The 19,637-nt window shown below is 38.7% G+C and overlaps 1 protein-coding gene across 1 annotated transcript; it reads right to left on the reverse strand.

Moving 5' to 3' along the window:
- Nucleotides 1-236: 236 nt before the first annotated feature.
- Nucleotides 237-18,376, reverse strand: LOC134661821 (uncharacterized). The gene is made up of 20 exons (XM_063518015.1): nucleotides 18,052-18,376; nucleotides 16,916-17,067; nucleotides 16,146-16,332; nucleotides 13,963-14,208; nucleotides 13,024-13,152; nucleotides 12,145-12,274; nucleotides 8,499-8,638; nucleotides 8,007-8,161; nucleotides 7,386-7,570; nucleotides 6,375-6,538; nucleotides 5,646-5,871; nucleotides 5,291-5,402; nucleotides 4,819-4,935; nucleotides 4,235-4,346; nucleotides 3,581-3,708; nucleotides 3,245-3,352; nucleotides 2,317-2,447; nucleotides 1,949-2,009; nucleotides 865-1,092; nucleotides 237-357 (listed from the first exon to the last, which is right to left on the reverse strand). The coding sequence occupies exons 1-20, from the start codon at nucleotides 18,374-18,376 to the stop codon at nucleotides 265-267; spliced, it is 3,129 nt and encodes a 1,042-aa protein (XP_063374085.1). The 3' UTR covers nucleotides 237-264.
- Between the last annotated feature and the right edge of the window lie 1,261 nt (nucleotides 18,377-19,637).

The following is a 19,637-nucleotide window of genomic DNA, read 5'->3' on the forward strand; positions in this document are numbered from 1 at the left end:
ATATTCTTCTACTAAATAAAAAGGTTAAAATGAAAAAAAAAATAAGATTCTTTAATTTAATGCTATAAATATTAACAAAACGTGTTATTTTACGTCAGACCTCTATGAAATCATGACACATTTTTATACGTCAAGTATAAGTGTTATTTAACACTGTGCTATCAAAATTGTTGCAGAGTGTGGTCTAACTCTACTTATGTAGCCAATATAAAGAACTATATTAGAGAAATATATTTTATTGGTATAATAAATTCGTGACAGAAATTAAAGCACGCTGTACGGAGTTGTAGATCGACTATCGACCTTACTGTTCTTTTTCGGGATGCAGTAGGTTTGCACATACTGAGCGATTGTGTTCTGAAAAATACGAAGTTTGTACTTTATCAAAAATTATATCTGAGACACGTACAACTTTGAGTGTTTATCAAAATGAAGTTTTATCCAAAAAGAGAAATTAGTGATTTTCAAGACGTGTCGATTAACACATTCAGTGTACAGCGAGCGACCCGCTAGGCGAGTTCTCTGTGAATTCGTTACATATGAACATGTACAATGTAATAAACTGATTTATGACCCACCATAGGACGTTTTACAGTGTCATATAATTTTACTTTTCAAATCAATGTAATGCCAATGAGGTAGTAAATGTTAAAGTTTTCACAGTGGGTCAATAATCAAGTTGTTTGATAGTAGGTATCATACCTTCGCGTGGCTCCGTATCAGCCGTATGACAACTGTCAGAACGTTATATTGAGCCTATTTTCGTTTCGCCTTTGCGAATGAATATGTGTCAATCACTCGCACACAATGCAGAGTTATACTTCGTTTAAGTAGGTATAGCTGAGACGAAATCAATGTAGGTACCTGATCGTCAAGCGAAGGCTGATAGGTACGCAGCAAAGGTTCGCCGAGGTCATTGGCCTGCATGGTGCGGCGGTGGTGCGCGGCCACGGCGTCCGCCAGCATGGCGCGCACGAGCTCCCCGCGCGAGGCCGAGCGCGCGCTCGCGCGCACCTCCCGCAGCGCGTCCAGCGCCGTGTTCAGGCGCACCCGCGCCAGGAACGAGTACAAAGAACGCTCCTCCTCGTGTTTCTGTTAGCGATGGAAGACGAATTGAAGTGATACTTCGGTATCATGGATAGGTAACATGAACCGTCATATTGCTCTTGGTTGGCCTTTAAATGCTCAACCTAGTCAAATTATAGGCGGTTTCCCAGGACGCGGGTGAGTATGTTACGTAACTATGGGTTGTAAAGTAGGTTAGTTAATCAACTTTTTCTTGTCACACGTTGCTATGGTTACGGTATTCTGAGTCACTCTTAAAATTCTAGGTTTTTCGTATTTAAATGAACCAAACTTGCATTTTATGGTAGTTATTAGACCTTTCCATAATGGGACATCTACTGAGCATGTTAGTAGAACATGGTACATCTGTTCTTCTAACAATTTATGCTACTATTGTCTCCTCGCTGATGGGACAGAATAACAACAAGAAATAGTTGATTGCCCCTTCAAAAAATTATCACAGATCAAAAATTGTTGACAATGCTAATTAGTAGTTTTGTAGTTACCCATTTACTATAGGTACACGTAGCTGCAAAAGTACATGGCCACTTTTTGAACGATTTCAATAAGAATAGTGACTGCTATTATAAAAGTAGCAACCATATACCTTAATGACAGTTATGACATGTACCTATACGTATGTATAAAACTTTCGGTTTCGGCTGAAAGTATACCAAAATTAACCGAAAGCTTTCGGTCGGACACTACTAAACACCTCAAATGTTTACGGTTTAGATTACATTTTGTAATTCACCCTTTGTGGTTGGCTAAAGCCCGGTGCGGTGCCATCGCTGTAGTTTCATGCGGGACTGAGCACTTTCAAGCAAGACCAATACACATGACAACAAGCTCATCCATGTATTATTAAGAGAGTGGGTCTTACTTTTTTTCGATCCATTTCGATGATTGCTTCTTGTTGACGCTTTATTTCAACATTCCAACCTCTAGAAATTATTACATATGACATGATTCATTGATTAGATTCGGTGCACTAACAAATTATACGCGAAGTAGTAGAATAATAGACAGACACCTAAGAAGATGAGTGCTGGTAACCCTAGTGAAGCCGTTCTAGCTCTTTCAATCTATTATACAGTCAGCTACAGAGAAAAGGTCCCACCCCTGCATAAAAGTTTGTATGCAGGGGTGGTACCTTATCTCTGCAGCTAACCGTACAGTGAAAGAGATTTAGGCAATTTTTAACAGCGTAGTAATAATCTGCTTTAGGTAAGGTATACTAAAACCTCATACTTGTTTATGTGAACAAATTCTTCAAGAATATCGGCATCGTGAAGCTCGAGGTTAGGGCTCTGCATTTGTGTTTCTATCCACGTTTCCATTAGTTTCGCAGTCAAGTAATGTGAACATAGTGTTAAAATTACCTGCAATTAGGTATATGTAATATTAATTATTCAAAACAATATATTAATAGTTACAGTTGTGTGCAATATAGGTCCCGGAGAGCCACTCAGGCACTGCTCTTCTATACGGCCTTGTGGACCGCGAAGTACTACAAGTACTCTCCTGCGCCAGTTCCCGAAAATGGTCGTGGCACGCTCTATTGGGATCTACCATCACTGGCGCGGATAGGGGCGGTTCCTCTCTGCAGCCCGGATAGGGTTGCCAGATGGTCGGGATTTGGCGGGATTCTACCGATTTTTAGCATGTGTTCCCGATTCCCGACAAAGTAGAAATTGTCCCGAAAAACAGCTGCACGTTATAAAACAATAATTTCAAGATTATCAAGTTCCGAACTGTCGTCGAGCGAGAGAGCGACCCGTCTCGAGCGCGTCAGCGTTATAAAAACGTCTATGGGCAGAGTAGCTGACGTAGTGCCAATAGTGTAAAATATCGTTGTTTTTAATACAATTACTTTAATTTGAATGTTTATTTTTTCCCGACTTAAGTCTCAAAATCCCGAAAAATTGATATTTTTTCCCGATAATAGCGCCTTTCGATCTGGCAACCCTAAGCCCGGACCACCGGCAGCTTGGACATTGTCCCGCTGCTGCCGGCACACTAGGTTAGGTTTTTTTATAATATGATTATAAGTATTTTTTTGTATTGTTTTTGTAGATACGTGCTTTTGTATTTTATTTTTGATCCATATTATAAAATAACCTAAGTTAAAAGAGAAATAAAGATAGGTATTAATACAATAATTAAATAAAATGATAACTTCGTCTTGACGCGCCATATGTATGTGCTTGTACAGGTTATATGCTTCGTCCGCTATCGACACCTTGTCATTCAAGTCTTCAGACAACATCTGTAGAAGGACGTAAGCCTACAAAAAAAAATGGAACGTTACAACCAAAAATAACAAAACATCATTCAAAAATTAAGTTGGTATGTACCTACTGAACAACATACTACCTACCAATAATAAGTACCTATTAAATTATTAAATCCCTTGGTGATTCTAGAATAGCGTCAAAATCTTGAGCGGTGTTACTCAGTCGATTCGCTTAAGTTCCTCTCTTTTTTTCGATATAAGCATGAACATGACGATTACCTTAGACATACGAGACCCTGCCAAATCAGCAGCAGCATAGCATATAGGCTGTCGGTGATGAACCGTGTTTAATTTAGGATTTTCTAGCGCTTTCCGAACTCTAGCCGATCTCAACGGATTATTCAAATCTGCAGAATCAAACGCGACACATTACTATAGCGGTCGATAAGGGGCGCGGATTCTAAATCAAAGGTTCTAATAGGTAATTTGAACCACGGCTCCTACCAATGAGTTGTTCGGAGCATAAGTATATATGGTCTTCAGAAATATTATTTGATATAAATGATAATAATTAATGTTTACCAGCCTATTAACGGAGTTCATAGGTTAAAAGAAAACATAGTTAGAAAATCTAATATCGGTCCATTTATAGGATTTAAATGGACCGATATTAATTAGATTTCAATCTATTTATAGTTCCTATATCCTATAGTCCTTCCTCGGTACTAGAGTTTATTCTGGGAAACTATTAATAAAAGAATTAAAACTTATTGGTGCTGGTGGTTTAGTAGGTAACTATGGATAGTATGGATGTCGGGTTGAATTACGAAGATTGGGCTGCCAAACTAGAACGAGCCCCCATAACTTCAGGATGCAACCAGTAAAGCCAAAGCGCTCAGATGAGGAGGAGGATTTAGTATTGTAGTTAGTTACCCTGTATAACTCCATCCTCGTTCAAGTCCACGCCGAGCGTGCGGCATTCGTCTCGGACGAGCGACGCCAAGAGAGTCGCGATGGTAGCTCCCGTTTGTACGACGCGAGGGTGCTAAACATTCAGAGAACTTAGCGGCAACGGAATGTTGTTAATATTTATTTATTTTTGTTATAAGATTAAAACTTTATAGCACATCAAAAAAAAAGTACAAATGGCGGCATTCTCTACTAGTCAACCAGAATAGGACCAAACAGAATAATATAATGATTGAAGTTAAAATAAAAAAAATCAAACTAACAAGTATTTTAGAACGTAGTACGTACGTACAGGAAAGTACCTACACACTACACACCGGGTTCGTTCTACGTTAAAGAAACGAACGTAACTAGTGTAACTACTGAGTTAACGTTGAAATTCTTTAATTCCTTGTAAGATGCGCTCTAACGTCGGCAGGTGACCGGATGGTGGCAATCATGTAAAAAATGCAACATTGATATTGACACTGTTAGTGGGGGTGTTTAGATAACCCGACTAATGTTTAATGAGTGACGAATACGAGTGAAATGATCAAGATCATGCTAACAGCGTGAGAAGCACCGACGCCGGCGCGCCAGGTGACGAGCTGCGAGACGGCGCCGCCGGCGACGGTCACGTCGCACACCAGCGCCAGCGCCACGCACTGCACCGGCGCGTGCACCATCTGGCGAACACATATATATAAATATGTACCTACTTTTCCAAACCAACGTTCTAGGCTGTTGTATCTCTGGTTTTACACTGTTCAAATTTTTAATATCATACCTAGGTAAGTCGTCATTAGGTATGAAAAAAAATTCGCCTTGTCATGAAAGAAAGAAAACGGAACACTATATTTTTAGTTTAGCTAGTAGGCATTGTTCTGAGAAAAATGGCATATTTATTAATATCAAATAAAGGGTTCCTCGCAAAAATAAGAAATTCGAGATGTAAGGACCACCCACCACCCTCATTCGGGCAATACTTATGTAGGTACGTAATAATTATATATTTATGATCAACAAATAATATCCACTTACTGTAATTAAATCTAACAACTGGTAAACACCATTGTTTGCTAAGAACTGTTTCCTGTATTCGTCTCTCCATATTATGCCTTCCCAAATAAAATTCAAGACGGATATTAACCACCTGAAGAAAAACATTAAATATATGAGTAATAGGTATGAGCAAACAATCCTTTGTTTTCTGTAAATATTTTTCTTAATGGTATAAAATACCATTTAGAAAGATATTTACAGTTAACTTACGTAAATATATATGTATACCTATCTATATCGACACGTGTTTATAGGCTGGTCAACAAATAATTATTTATTATACACCAGCATAAATGCACGTAAGGAGCGGGACACTATATAAATAAACAATGACCTCTCGCTGATAATATAACTCCGTTCAAGCGAATGCATAATAACATTCATCATGGTCCGCGAGAGGGAGTTGATGGAAACAGGCCACACGATTTGAGGATACACCTCGCACTTGACCCTCGAGGGGTCCTCGAGGGCGCCCGCCAGCACCCGCAGGCATAGCGCTAGGACCACCTGGCACATCTCTACTGGCGGGTCTCGCTGCCGAATCAGGGTAGAGCATAAGTCTGTCAATTAGAAAGCAATTTGTTAGTGAATAAAATAAACGCAATCAATATTATATTAGAGGTGAGTATTAGGTACTTCTGAATTAGAACCTTGTCATAGATACCTTGGCTTACGAGGTGACTGCAATGTATCATTAAGGGATGGCCGTTTGACTATCATTGTCAGATACGGCCAATAAAACAAGCACAGAATTACACTAGGTCTAAAATGGCCTGAATCGCTTCGAAAAAAGGATGGTACGGCCTCTTTGTTTTGCTCGATTTGGCGGGGGCACTGCCGTGCCTCCAGATACATGAATTATATGATCAAGTGTGCAAAACGCATGCATCTGTGTAAGTACAAGTACATAGCTCTAGCCGTTGCTGTTTAAGCCTCCCCATGCTAATCGATTTATCTACATCTAGTAGGTATGTTTAAAAATGTTTCCGCACTAAGCATGAGGTATAGAGGTCGGCAGCGGATGGTCATAGCGCCCCTATGAGTCATAGGTAAAGGCACTCACGCATTAGAATGATAATCCCGTGCGAGTTGAAGAGTTCTTTGATGGTGTGAGGGCGCGGCAGCGAGCCGCGGTGGCCCACGGCTGCTTTTAGCAACCGCAGGATCCAGTACAACGCGCTCAGCTCGAACTGGTTCCACGAGTACCACTCCACGTACCACATTATCCTGCAACGCAACAGCACCACTAACTTTAAATTCATACTTTCGTTGTCTTCTAATTCTTGAGTATTGTAGTTAAATTAATTTGGTTTTTACATAAGTAGTTCTAGTTTGTTACATTTGAAAGAGATCAGGTAAAATTCCACAAGTAATATGTACAGTTACAGGTAACTTTAGGGACCTGTTTAACATAAGACAACTTTCATATCTTATTCAAATCGCAAGAACAACATACTCTAGTAATATTCTCCAAAATATCGTTAATTGGTAGATATATGAGGATGGATACCAGGGTTATAAAGCAGCAGAGGCTACTTGGATTTGAGTAGACCAACCTCCTTATTCTCCTAATCCTTAATCCTCAGTTTTTACCGACATTGGTTTGTGCCAATGGACGAACGCAAACAATCGCTAGAGAGCCGTTTTCCTGAGCTTGTCATAAATCGTAAAGCGGCTGCGGCCACTTAGGCCGAGCTGCGTCATATACAGTGTGTGGCCTATACGCGGGAGAATAATTAAAACGTAGATTCTACTACTCAAACAATAAAACTTTTGTTCGACAACTTTTTGAAATTATGTAGTCTTAAAATTGTCCCTTTTTCAAACAAACTAAATAATATTTTCAATGTACTTTAAATTCCGTCTAATTGACATCGCCCGTCAGTCTTGTCACCGTACAGGCATAATCAATTTCGTGATACATTGCGTGTTCGATTAAATTTTAAAGTGTTTTAAAATACAAACCACAAGTTATTTTTAAAAGTTGCTGAACAAACATTGTCTAGTTTGAGGAGTAGAATCTACGTTTTAATTATTCTCCCGCGTTATAGGCCACACACTGTATAATACCAACCTCCTTATTAATCCACAGTCTTTAGCCACATTGGTCTGTGCCAACGGAAGAACGCACACCAATGCCTGGAGAGCCGTTTGCCTGAGCTCGTCGTAAAGCGGCTGCGGCCACTTCGGCCTGAGCTGCGTCAGCCCAGGGTCCAGCAAACACACCAACCCGACAAACCAATGTTGGGATTCTATCAGCTAATAATAAGTAATATAATAACATTAACTAATTCGATTAATTTAGTGGCTTCCTATTATTATTAGAATGCTGTTTATATTAAACCTCATTCAAAAGGAATTCATTAGCTTACTTAACATACAGTAACAGGTGTTTATCACAATAACTGCAGGATGCTTGGTTCCACCAATTTGGTTTTAGGGCAAGCGTCAAGCTTTATAGCGCAGTAACGCTAGTGACTGTTTAAATTATGTACTTAACCTTATAAAACTATGATTGGTCGAGTATATATGGTATATTACGAATTTCAGTAATTAAGTTCTTACATATTCTTATTTATTCATTATTTTTTTACCCGACCTACGTGCTGGGTTTTTAAATCTGTGTAGGTACCTTAAATCCTTCTGTCTTATTCTCTAGGTACATATTCTGTTTACCTAAAACCTATGTACTTACAAATCGGTTATATGGAAATATTTTAATGCAATCAACGCTCAGGTATATGAGGGCCTTCTTAAATTGTACGTCTGGCAGCGAAGTGTTGATGTTTACGGTGGCAGCCCAGCCCCCGCGGAGTTGGAGTTCCGACGCCACCGACAACGACATCACATCTGAAGTCAAAGTACATTGAGATATACCGGGTGTGTCCTGTAACAGGAGGAATAAATTAAACTGTACTCTTGCATTCATATGTACCTCGACGTCCTTAACTACAAGTAGGGTAATTCGCCAGTAACTGGCCACTTTTAGTAATTGGCCACCAAATGAATTCTATTCTCCTATAAACAGAATTCATTTTAGTATAAGGTTTCAATAACTGGCCACCTTCAATAACTATAGCCGCCTTATACTAAAATGAATTATGTTTATAGGTGAATAGAATTCGTTTTTAGTTTAGGGCGGCCAGTTACTAAAAGTGGCCTGGCGAATTACCCTACTTAGACTAACCGGGCATCAGACGCGCGGCAAAAGTCTCAAGCCGTGCACCGAAGCACCGGAGCAGAGCAGATGCGATCACGGTCAGCGTAGTCCGCTCGGCTTGATGTTCGCGCGCGCGGCACTCATATCTGTACGCCCATATGAAGCACCTGCAAGTAATTAGACAGTCGGTGAAACTAAATAGCGGAGTACCTTCGCAGCACTATGTACAGTCGACGTCAAAGATATGTTTACATTTTGATATGTTATTACTAGTGTCCGACCGAAGGTTCGGTTTCGGTTTCGGTTTCGGCCAGTTTCGGCCAAAAAATCATGTTTCGGCTGTAGTTTCGGTTTCGGCCAAAAAACGGCCGAACCTTTCGTCCGGGCCGAAACTTACGAAATGGTACTTCGGACAAAGACCAAAAGTTGGGGAATAAGTAGGACAACAATATTATTACCTACATATACTGATTCATGTATATAGGTGAACCAGGATCTATTGAGGGTGCGCCATGTTGCGGAATTTCACTGGAACTAATTTTTTCATACTACACGGAATTGTCACCCTATACATAAGAATAACAGCGCCCTCTTGACAATTATCATATATTACTGGTCAGGCTATAATTAGGTACAGACATTAATTGGTTTATTATAAAACACAATTCCACTAATGAGGGCGCCACTGGACGGTTGACGCAGTCTTAAGAGGCTGTCAATACATAAGTGAATGAGATAGCACTGTCGCATGTTACTGGGCCCTGGGCAAGATAATAATAAGAAAACTAGCCTCACTTTTTACCTCAATTTACCATTGGTTTGTGTTCCACATGTCCTCTACTTCAGCTTAGCCTTTGGCCTTGCTGCGCCATGCTCGGCCTGCGGTCTCGCTTTTGAATCCAATGGACATTGGTTGGAATCTGTGCTCAACTACTTATCCTGAAGCCTTAAGCACGGCTAGGGCTTTGACTTTTCGGCCCAGGTGAAGATCGGTACCCGGCCTTGCGATATTGTTAACAAAAAATTTCGCGCTCGCTGCGCTCGCGTTTTTGGTTGACCCTGTGTCTACATGTTAGCTTGACTGGTGAATGAATAGAGTTAGACCAAGAAAATTCTGCAATGATTTTGATAGCATACGCAGTGCAACTAGTGCAAATGTTATTTATACGTCATAATTTCATAGAAGTTTTGACGTTTAAAATAACACTTGCACTGCGTGTGTTATCAACTTATCAAAATCGTTGCAGAATTATCTTGGTCTAACTCTAGTAATTTTCATAAAAAACTGCTTAAGTAACATCAATTTCAAGGACATTGGGTGTTGACAGCCCCATAATATGTGTGTAAAAGCGGTTTTATGACATTTTTTCAACGATTTTAACAAGTCTACAAAAGTTTCGGTTTCGGTTTCGGTTTCGGCCGAAACTAGAGCCAAAGCCGAACATTCGGTTTCGGTTTCGGTTTCGGCAAAAAAACATGTTTCGGTCGGACACTAGTTATTACCAAGGAGTAAGGTGCAAAAGTGTAAACATATTTTTGACGTCGACTGTACGTCGCGCGTCGTTTTACTAAGAAAAGAAGACTACAATAATTACCAGCTGGACCGATCATGTTCGCCATAGTTTTCATTGAAAGTATTTATTAAAAAGCTTTTGTTTTACGATTTGTTTTCATATTTTTTGGAAAACTAAAAGTTAGAGGAAGTGGGATATTTTTTTTTTCGGGGCGAAATTTCCGAAAATATTCACTTTATTAAAACATGGTTGTGGGAGGTAGGTCAACGGTCAAAGAGTAGTATGTATAATAATAAAAAAAAAAACATAATTTTTATTTTACCGTTCTGTCGCCTTGCATGACTTATATTTCCATACCAAATTGCAGCTCTCTTTAGCACTTACGATCACGGAGCCGCGGACGAATGGATTTTGATGGGCAGAGTTATGAAAATGTCAAATAAGGGGGTTCCCGGTTCGTTACGTCGCAAAGTCCGTGTTTATCCAAAATACTAGAACGGGTGGTATATATGCAGCTGTCAGTTTTTCTTGAAAAAAGCAAACTACTTCCTGCCCTGCAATCAGGTTTCCGCAAGTCCCGTAGCACCACAACAGCACTTTTGGATGTGATTGACAACATCTTATCTGCACAAAATATAGGTCAAGGCACGATAATGGCTCTTCTTGATTATTCTCGTGCTTTTGATGCCATTAACACTCAACTGTTATTGTCCAAAATGAAATACTACGGTTTAAATCTAAAGTTATGCTATTTGGCTCTAAAAATCAAATCAAGCGGATCGAACACCATAAACCAGCAGTTATTATCTCGGGAGAAGAAGTAGAACGTGTATCGGAGGCACGCAATCTGGGATTACTAATGAATGAGTCATTGCGTTTCGAGGGGCATATTGCGGAGATTACAAGAAACGCATTTTATAGACTCAAAGTACTTTATCGAATTCGGAATTTTCTCAGCGTCGATCTGCGAATTAAACTTTGTAATTCATTAGTACTTTCTAAATTTGATTATGCGGACATAGTCTATGGTCCACGATTACTAGCCCGCACTGACCGTATAGTCCAGAGAGTGCAGAATGCATGTGCTCGTTATTGTTTCGGAATTCCGCCACGTGAGCATGTGACACCTTATTTAAACTCAGCAGGTATTCTCAAAATGACATTTCGTAGAGAGCTGCACCTGTCATCTTTGTTGTTTGGAGTCTTTAAAACCTCAGAGCCAGAGTATCTGTTCGAAAAGTTCAAATGGCGCGCAAGCAGGTCGAGCTTGTATGGCATCAGATCGGTTTGTAACGAATTAGTATTACCACGTCACCGTACTGCTGCATTTCGAGGTAGCTTCAAATATACAGCAACGAAATGCTGGAATAATATACCTCCACCCCTCAAAAACTTAAGCACAGTAAGCAGTTTTAAATTGCGGATTAAACAACGTCTCATAGCAATACAAAACACGCTACCTCCTGGGACTAGAGCCACGCCGTCATATATTATTTAAAATAATGATATTTGTGCACCGTATGTCTTTATTTATTTTTTACCTCTATTAAGTATATTTACATCCATATCATTATCTATCTTATACATCTTATAAGATCATATACTTCCTTTTATTTCCATTCAGTTTAGTTTACACCATTTTTAGCTACTATTGTTCTTTCCAAATTCTAGCATATACAGTTCACACTCACACTTTGTTAACATAACTGTAAGGCATTTAGTTTTCGACTACAGCGAGTAAGGGATAATGTATCAAGGGTCTGCCTGAAAACCAGCGTTGTAGTAAATAATTAAATATACTGCAACATTATGCTGAGGCAAGCTCCTATTTAACACTCATGAATATTTCTCCCTTAGATGTGCAACTCAATTTCTTAGTTTTTAAGTCTAAATTTAAGGTTTATCTGTAAAAATGTGTTACACTATCTGTTAACTCTGCAACTTCATGTGATGTTGAATAAAACTTTTCTATGTCTATGTCTATGTCAAAGATCGTCTGCCTTTTTCGTCCAATAATGAGATTGTTTGCAGAAAACTGACAGTGACATTACCGATACAGAATTCATCCATCGCCCACACTGTTAACTGTCCATCGGTAAACCTTATTACAAAAGGCATAAGGTCCACAGGTGGACAGTTAAGAGTGTTGCTGTTTGTACCTTTGTGCGTAAGTATCCGGTGCTGGTAACTGTTCTTGAAACTTGGGATTCATCTCGCTACATTGCTTTAATGCCTTGACGAGCACTAGGAGCAAGGTGAGTGTAGTGTGGAGGTGGACGCTGCTGGCTCCTGCTTGCAAGTTATATACATAGATACATTAAAAATCCCAGGAAAACTCAATTAGACATTTAACAGCTTAACCGATACTAAATGCTAAGTTAACACTCGTGCCAGTGTGAGCTTGTATTACACATAATATCGCATGTTTAATAAATGGCATATAACAATAAAGTACAATTAGAATAAGAATCTCGTTGTACTTTGTATAGGTACCTAGGTTTAATAAATGTATCACGTGCCTATTTTGTTTAGGTATTTAAATGTTTTAATTAATATATTTTTAATCGTTTTTAACACACTTTTAATATAAAAACTCAGAAATGCGCGTTTTCCCAAAGATAAGACCAGAGATCGATATTTCACCCCCGAAGACCCCCGTATAGCAAATTTCATCGTAATCGTTAGAGCCGTTTCCGAGATCCCCGAAATATATAGGTACTTGGTCAACCAGATCTTGACAGTAGAAAAAGGCGGCAAATTTGAAAAATGTAGGCGCGAAGGGATATTGTCCCATAGAAAATTTGAATTTCGCGCCTTTTTTTACTGACAAGATTTGGTTGACCAGCTTTATATACAAGAATTGCTCGTTTAAAGGTATAAGATGACTATACTAGGTAACACCGTTACAATCTTACAATTAAATTTTACATTAGGTATAATGGAAATATAATTAGTGCAACATTCGGTGCAGTTAATAACCGTCGGCGAGACCTGATCTGATTACCATAATTCATAAGTGAATTTCGAAAGTGACGCACCCAATTGAACATTGTAGTGTTGAGGATCGGCTGGATTAATGTCGTACTCCGGCAACTTTCTCTCGGGGAAGTATGGGTTGAAGCGGTACAATATATTTTCTAATATGTTCTCCTTGACCAGCTCCACACCTGGATACGATTGTGACGTCTCAGCCAAAATGACCACTTTCATAGTTGTCAACATGGCGTTGACTGGTGCAATCAGAAATCATCCTTGTTGACACCGTCAAAGTGGTACTTAGGTGCTGAAAGAGAAGAGTCGTGAAATGTATTGGGCCCCATACATTGCACGACTCTTCTCTTTCCGCACAGACTCTACCGCGAACATCAAAAAGCGACAATGCATTTTCTGCCTTAATTAAGCAAATCAATAGAGAGGCAGTTAACGAAGTTTCGATTTTCGATGTTTGCGGTAGGATTCCAGGCTAGGTAACATTTAGCATTATTTTATGCAAGTAAAATGTATGTATTTGCATGAATTTAATGAATATTTATAATTTACCGTATTAAATAACGCGTGACGTAATATACGCTAGTTTCTTTAAATTCACGTAATTTAAGACCTGACCTGATATCATTAATGCAAAACCTGATACCTCACCGGAAGTAGAAATCTTATAATAAGTATATCTATGAGACTATATTTAATAGCTAGATAATTTCTCATCGATTCACTAATCAAATATACAAAACGTTGTTTTAGTTATTAGCCGTTGTATAATAAAACTGTAGATTAATGTTAGAAACAAGGACATTTTCAGTAAGCTCTTCTGTAGACTGCTCATCGGGCGTATAAAGATCGATTAGAGTGATTAAACCATGTGTAAGTTAAGACCATAAAACAGTCCAAAAACCATAAAAAAGCGACAACAGCCGGCGGGGAAGTTCGAGGAAGTAGTAGGCACCTACTATAAAGTTAAATACTTAATACTTATTTACAATTTTCCTGCGAGGCAGCAGCTAACAATAGAGACATCTTCAAGAATGTGGGGAAGCGGTTGGGCGATGCGACTGCCAGCATCCTGGCGGCCGCGTGGTAGAGCGCCGGCGCTGCCGCCAGCAGCGTCGTGCGGCGGCGCAGCGCGTTCGCAGGCCGCCGCGCGTCCGGCGCCGACAGGTGCCACAGCAACGCATCAGCAACTACCGCAAACAGCTCGTCCTCTTCCATACACAGCAACAGACAACCTTGAAGCATTTAGGAGTGGCATATTTAATGTCATTCGCAAGGTATAAGTTAAATATGGGATTTATTGTGGAAAACCATTATAACTTGTACAACAGGCACATATAAGAGTAGTTATTACCCTATTATTAGTTAGGTAACAACAAAATGCGAGTTTAGTGACCGCGCACATACTTAATCTCATACTAGAGATTTTGCACACAAATGTATGTAGATTTAAGTATGTACTTTTTTAGCGATATACCTATAAATATGTAGATTTAATTTATTAGTTATATCTATTAGTTAGATCGCTAAACAAAATAGGTAAGTACCGAATATTGCCTTTAGCCTTGTTGTCACTTCAGAGGGGGCCGATTTTTGAATTTCGTTTCGACCACTCGATTTCATGTATTTCGTTAAATAATATCTCCACTGCTAGGCATCTAAATTCTACTAATAGAATTGAAATCGAGTGGTCAATACCACTAGATTCCTAATTTGTATGGCTCGTATTTCAAAAATTATCATTTCGCCGTTTTCCACCGAATTTCGAGCGATCGAAATTCAAAAATCGGCTCCCAGGTATTTATTAACCATTTGGCTCCATAATCAAAACAATGTAGGTACTTACTGTCGTGCAACCCGGACTTTAGGTGCGCTTGCAGCCTAGGCTATTATATAATCTGTGGCCTATAGGCCACTTGCAACATCCCACTAACCCGGGTTAACCAGTTAAACATGGAGTTACCAGTACAATTTGACACTGGGTTAACGGTTCAACCGCTTAACCTCGGGTTAGTGGAATGGTGCAAGTGGCATGTTGGCACAAAAGAGTCAATTTAAAAAGTATCTATTGAATAAATATCAAATAGATATATTCGGTTAAACCAATTTAAACTCATCCTTTTCTTTTGGGTGCTGGGTCTCTGTCTATCTTTGAAATGAGACAGTCCGTAGACAAACTATACATTATAATCATAAACATGCTACCACTCAATAAATTTATTGAACAACTATCACCAGACGCCCTAGTACCTATGAGTTGCATGTATTGAATATAATAGCCGCCTCGGGTCAAATATTGGTAGTCAAATAATGCAGTCATGCCCATGGATCGTAACGATTGAGCTCCTAAATTAGGAGTAATATTCCCCTGAGTACAAGTGGCACTGGCCTCATTAACCCTCTTTGATAAACGCGGTCTCATTCAAACGGTACGTGAATAAAGAGAGTTGTAACACAAAGCAAAGTAACTTTAATAACTAGGTATTTAGAATGTATAAAAGAAAGTATCGATTAGAACAAGTTAAACAAATTTTTTCAACACACCCTCGGAAAGGCTCTCTTTGTATAAATACTTAAAAACGGATAAGTAATATAAGTTGCATTTTATCCACATAAATATGAGGCAAAGTAATCTGATGCAAATTTTGAGTTGCTCATGTTGGCTAATAGAATTGACTTTAAAGCGATGATTTGAATAATAAATATTTTATAACTTTCATTTGAATTTGATTTGTAATGTTTTACATTACTAAATGTATTTTTAATTTTCCTCGGTGTGGTTAAAAAATTTGTGTTACACTCGGGAGCTAAGTTTGTTTAACCCTCGTGGCTTGAAGTTCTCGCAACGCTTAAGACCCCACTTTTCGAACCATTTTGGAATCTTTCGCTTTCTCTGATATCAATATTAGCACGAGGGGTTATACAACAAGTTTGCCCCCTTGTAAAACAACCATGTTACTATGAATAAATGGAAAATGCAAACATTTATTGGCTTTAAAACTTACCCTACTCTTCGACTCTAGGACGGCCAAACAAAAATCTGCATCTATTGCCGATGGCTCAGCATGAACTATATAGGATGAGCTTGAACTTTCAGCTCACATAACTAAGTTTGAGCAATCATTTAAATTAATATGATAAGAAATAAGTTCTAGACACAGTAGACACTCACCTAGAAATCCTATATATTTAGTCACATTATCAAAAAACTTTACGAGGTCTGCGCTTCTGTTCAATATAATAGGTTGATGTATGTTTTTCAATAAGAACACAAAACCTTCACGTAAGCTGGGTTCTTTCATGTACGTTGCCTCCAGAAAGTCTAGTATTACGGTTACACTGTCAAGGACATCAATTCTCTGAACACATCATAAGGAATTTTATTAGGTATACAAGTAGTAATCGCTCTGAAAGAATAGTTATTTGTACAACAAGAGATATTTGATATTTCTTCGAGTGCTTATTTTGAGTCCCGTGCAAGCGAAAGATTCTATACTAGATTCACTCGCTACGCTCGTGAATCTAATTTAGAATCCTGAGCGTAGTAAGGGACTCAAAAGCGCACGAGATGTAAATAACTTTGATCTCGTGTAGTTCACAAAACTTTTCACCTCAGCAGTGAGAACATATTAGAGAACCCGAAAAATGTGTTCCTTCTTCATCACTTACCTATTCACTCATGTTTTCTTAAGGTATACCAACAATTAAGTTTTCATCTCAGCAGCTCGAACAAGGGTACTTTGCTAGTTAAAAACAGTGAGCAAAATCGCATTTTACTCACTGAGTGAGCAAAATTGCTATTTGCTCATTTTGTCTCACTCAGTGCGCAAAATGCGATTTTGCTCACTGTTTTTAAGTAGCAAAGTACCCTTGTTCGAGCTGCTGAGGTAAAAAAATAATTGTGCCCATCTTACGTTTCACATTCCTCATAACAAAGGATACATAACCGTGTTGAGAAATGGAAGCGAAGTCACGTAGATGGGCATTAAGTCGGTCCAGTTGTCGGAGGGGCGCCGCGTCCGTCACCAGGAACTGCAACTTCTGCGCCATCTCCCAACCGCACGCCGGGGGACATGTGGAGTTCCATGCCTGCTCTGAGGACCAACAGAAGGATTTAGATTATTATGTTCATTTTGGATTCCTTTGGAAAGTTCGTACCTAATTTGCCTTGCCGCCATGTCGGAATCTAAGAACAAAACAGACATCAGTGTCGATATACGCACTCTTATGGAATAAAATGGATTATTATCATCTTTAAAATTGGCATCCCTGAAAACATTAAAAATGTAAAAAAATTTGCCCGTTTTTGAATCTGTACCCTTGGGAATTCTGAAGCTGCTTTGGTTGGATACCAAACAGACATTATTTTCGAAATCCGCACTACTTACATAGGTACTTACTTTTAACTCAATATATACAAACACTGACTTCTGTCTGTACCATTAGTCAAAACAAATTCCAATTAGGGATCCGTAGCCAAAATGTCAAAAACGGAACCCTAGTTTCATTATATCCATCTGTCCGTATCGTATTTACTCGAAAACTATACCTCAGCTATATACAGGTACTATTGTTAAGTAACATAGTTTGCAATGTAACCAAAATCGCATACGAGTTCGCGCGCCGTACAAAGCGATAGTATCAAGTGAGTTTTGGATCCAAATTAGAATCCGGCAAGGGCGGCAAGTCAATTTTTAATAGCTAATAATACCAAAATAACGTTATTTGTGAGTTTTGCTTTAATAATATTTTTTTTTAAGTGTTAAAGTGTTGGTAAGTGGTTATAGACATTCTAGTCCCTGTTTTCTACAATGGAGTAAATAGGTAACACGAGAAAATCACCAAAAATGTGTAGAGCAAGCACTTTGAAAACAAAGTGCATTTTAGTGTATAAATTCTTCACGTTAATTTTTATAGCGACATTTAGCTTTGTAGGTCAACACAAAGTCACGCAAGCGAAATCATAACCAAGTGATACTTCGGTACTAATTGGTATGTGGGTGATGGAAAGCGCTATCTGTCCAAATAAAAGGGTTTATTTCCTTGACCATATACTGACTCAATAATTTCTCGATTACCTACTGGGACAGGATCCAAATCGTGACGAAAAGCTCTATTTAGCTGTTCGCTCTCCGTGTAAGGTTTTCCGTCTGGGCCATGAATGCAGCCAAAACTATCGGAGGATGAAAAAGCTTGTATCTCATAATATCTATCCCTTCTAACTCTCGTGTATGCTCCAAAGTTTTTACTTTTAACAAAGAACTGAGTATGAGAAGTGCTTTCAGACAAGTCACTACAATCTCCGCTAGCATTTTTTGTGGTTTTCGTGACTTTAGTATTTGTTTTTGTTTTCGACGGTTTACGGTTCACATTAGAACCCGAATTGGCTCGCTGGCTTTCCATATTCCTGCGGTTGAATAAGATGGTAACATAAATCACAAGGTATGTATGACTTTATGATGACTTTCTACACTGACAAACTTCATTATTTGTCACACTGTGTCATACTCGTCTATATAATATATCATGTCGACCATTTAATAATAGGTACGCAAATAGGTACGTTAGTCAACGCGGTTACAAAGAGGTAGGTTATCGATTTAGATTGATGTACTCGTACTTATTGGGCCAAAATGGGAAATAGTTGGTCCCAATATTGGTGGGTATTTTAATTAAATGACATGGGTACTTGAACAATAAACAAAAAAATTGGCCAAGAGCATGTCGGGCCATGCTCAGTGTAGGGTTCCGTAGTTACCATTCTGTCAGAATAGGCTAAACGGGGGCTATTAGTAAGTATCATGTAGGTACATTACAAGCAAAAGGGAGTACTTTCGCAGCGCTTTTTGTAATAACTCAAAAACGGCTAAAGTGATCATTTTCGCTATAGTTTTCATTTAATGTCTTTCATAAGCTCTGTTTCTACGATTTCTTTTCATATTTTTTGGACCCATGGTTCAAAAGTTAGGCACATTTTTTTTTATTACTTATTATTTCCAAAAATATTTACTTTATTAAAAAATATTTGTTCAAGACCCCTATTCGTGTTGAAAAACCTATCCAACGATACGAAATAGTTATTTACAGTACATATGGGGCTACTTTTTCGCACTAGTGCGTAAAATAGCACTTTAAAATGTACTGTAAAACGTTGTTCGATACACGTGCGAATAGGTCATTCGCAACTCGTGTCGATTTAAAACACTCCCTTCGGTCGTGTTTTAATTTATCGCCACTCGTTTCGAATTTCCTCTTTTTCGCACTTGTATCGAAAATAACTATACAATACAATACAATAGGTACTCTTTATTGCACACCTCACATACACGTAGTTTACAATAAATGTATAATAACATAAACAAAGACAATAGAGGTAACAACAGGCGGTCTTATCGCTTAAGAGCCCATATGTACTGTAAAAAAAATTACACCCACACTTTACGTGTAGGGGAGGTACCCCAAAAATAGTTATTTTCGATACAAGTGCGAAAAAGAGGAAATTCGAAAGGAGTGGCGATAAATTAAAACACGACCGAAGGGAACACGAGTTCCGAATGACCTATTCGCACGTGTATCGAACAACGTTTTACAGTACATATGGCACTTTAAAGTTTCGACATCGTACGAAAAGTGCTATTTTACGCACTAGTGCGGAAAAGTAACC

This window comes from Cydia amplana, chromosome Z (genome assembly GCF_948474715.1).
Source record: "Cydia amplana chromosome Z, ilCydAmpl1.1, whole genome shotgun sequence".
Taxonomy (NCBI): Eukaryota; Metazoa; Arthropoda; class Insecta; order Lepidoptera; family Tortricidae; genus Cydia; species Cydia amplana.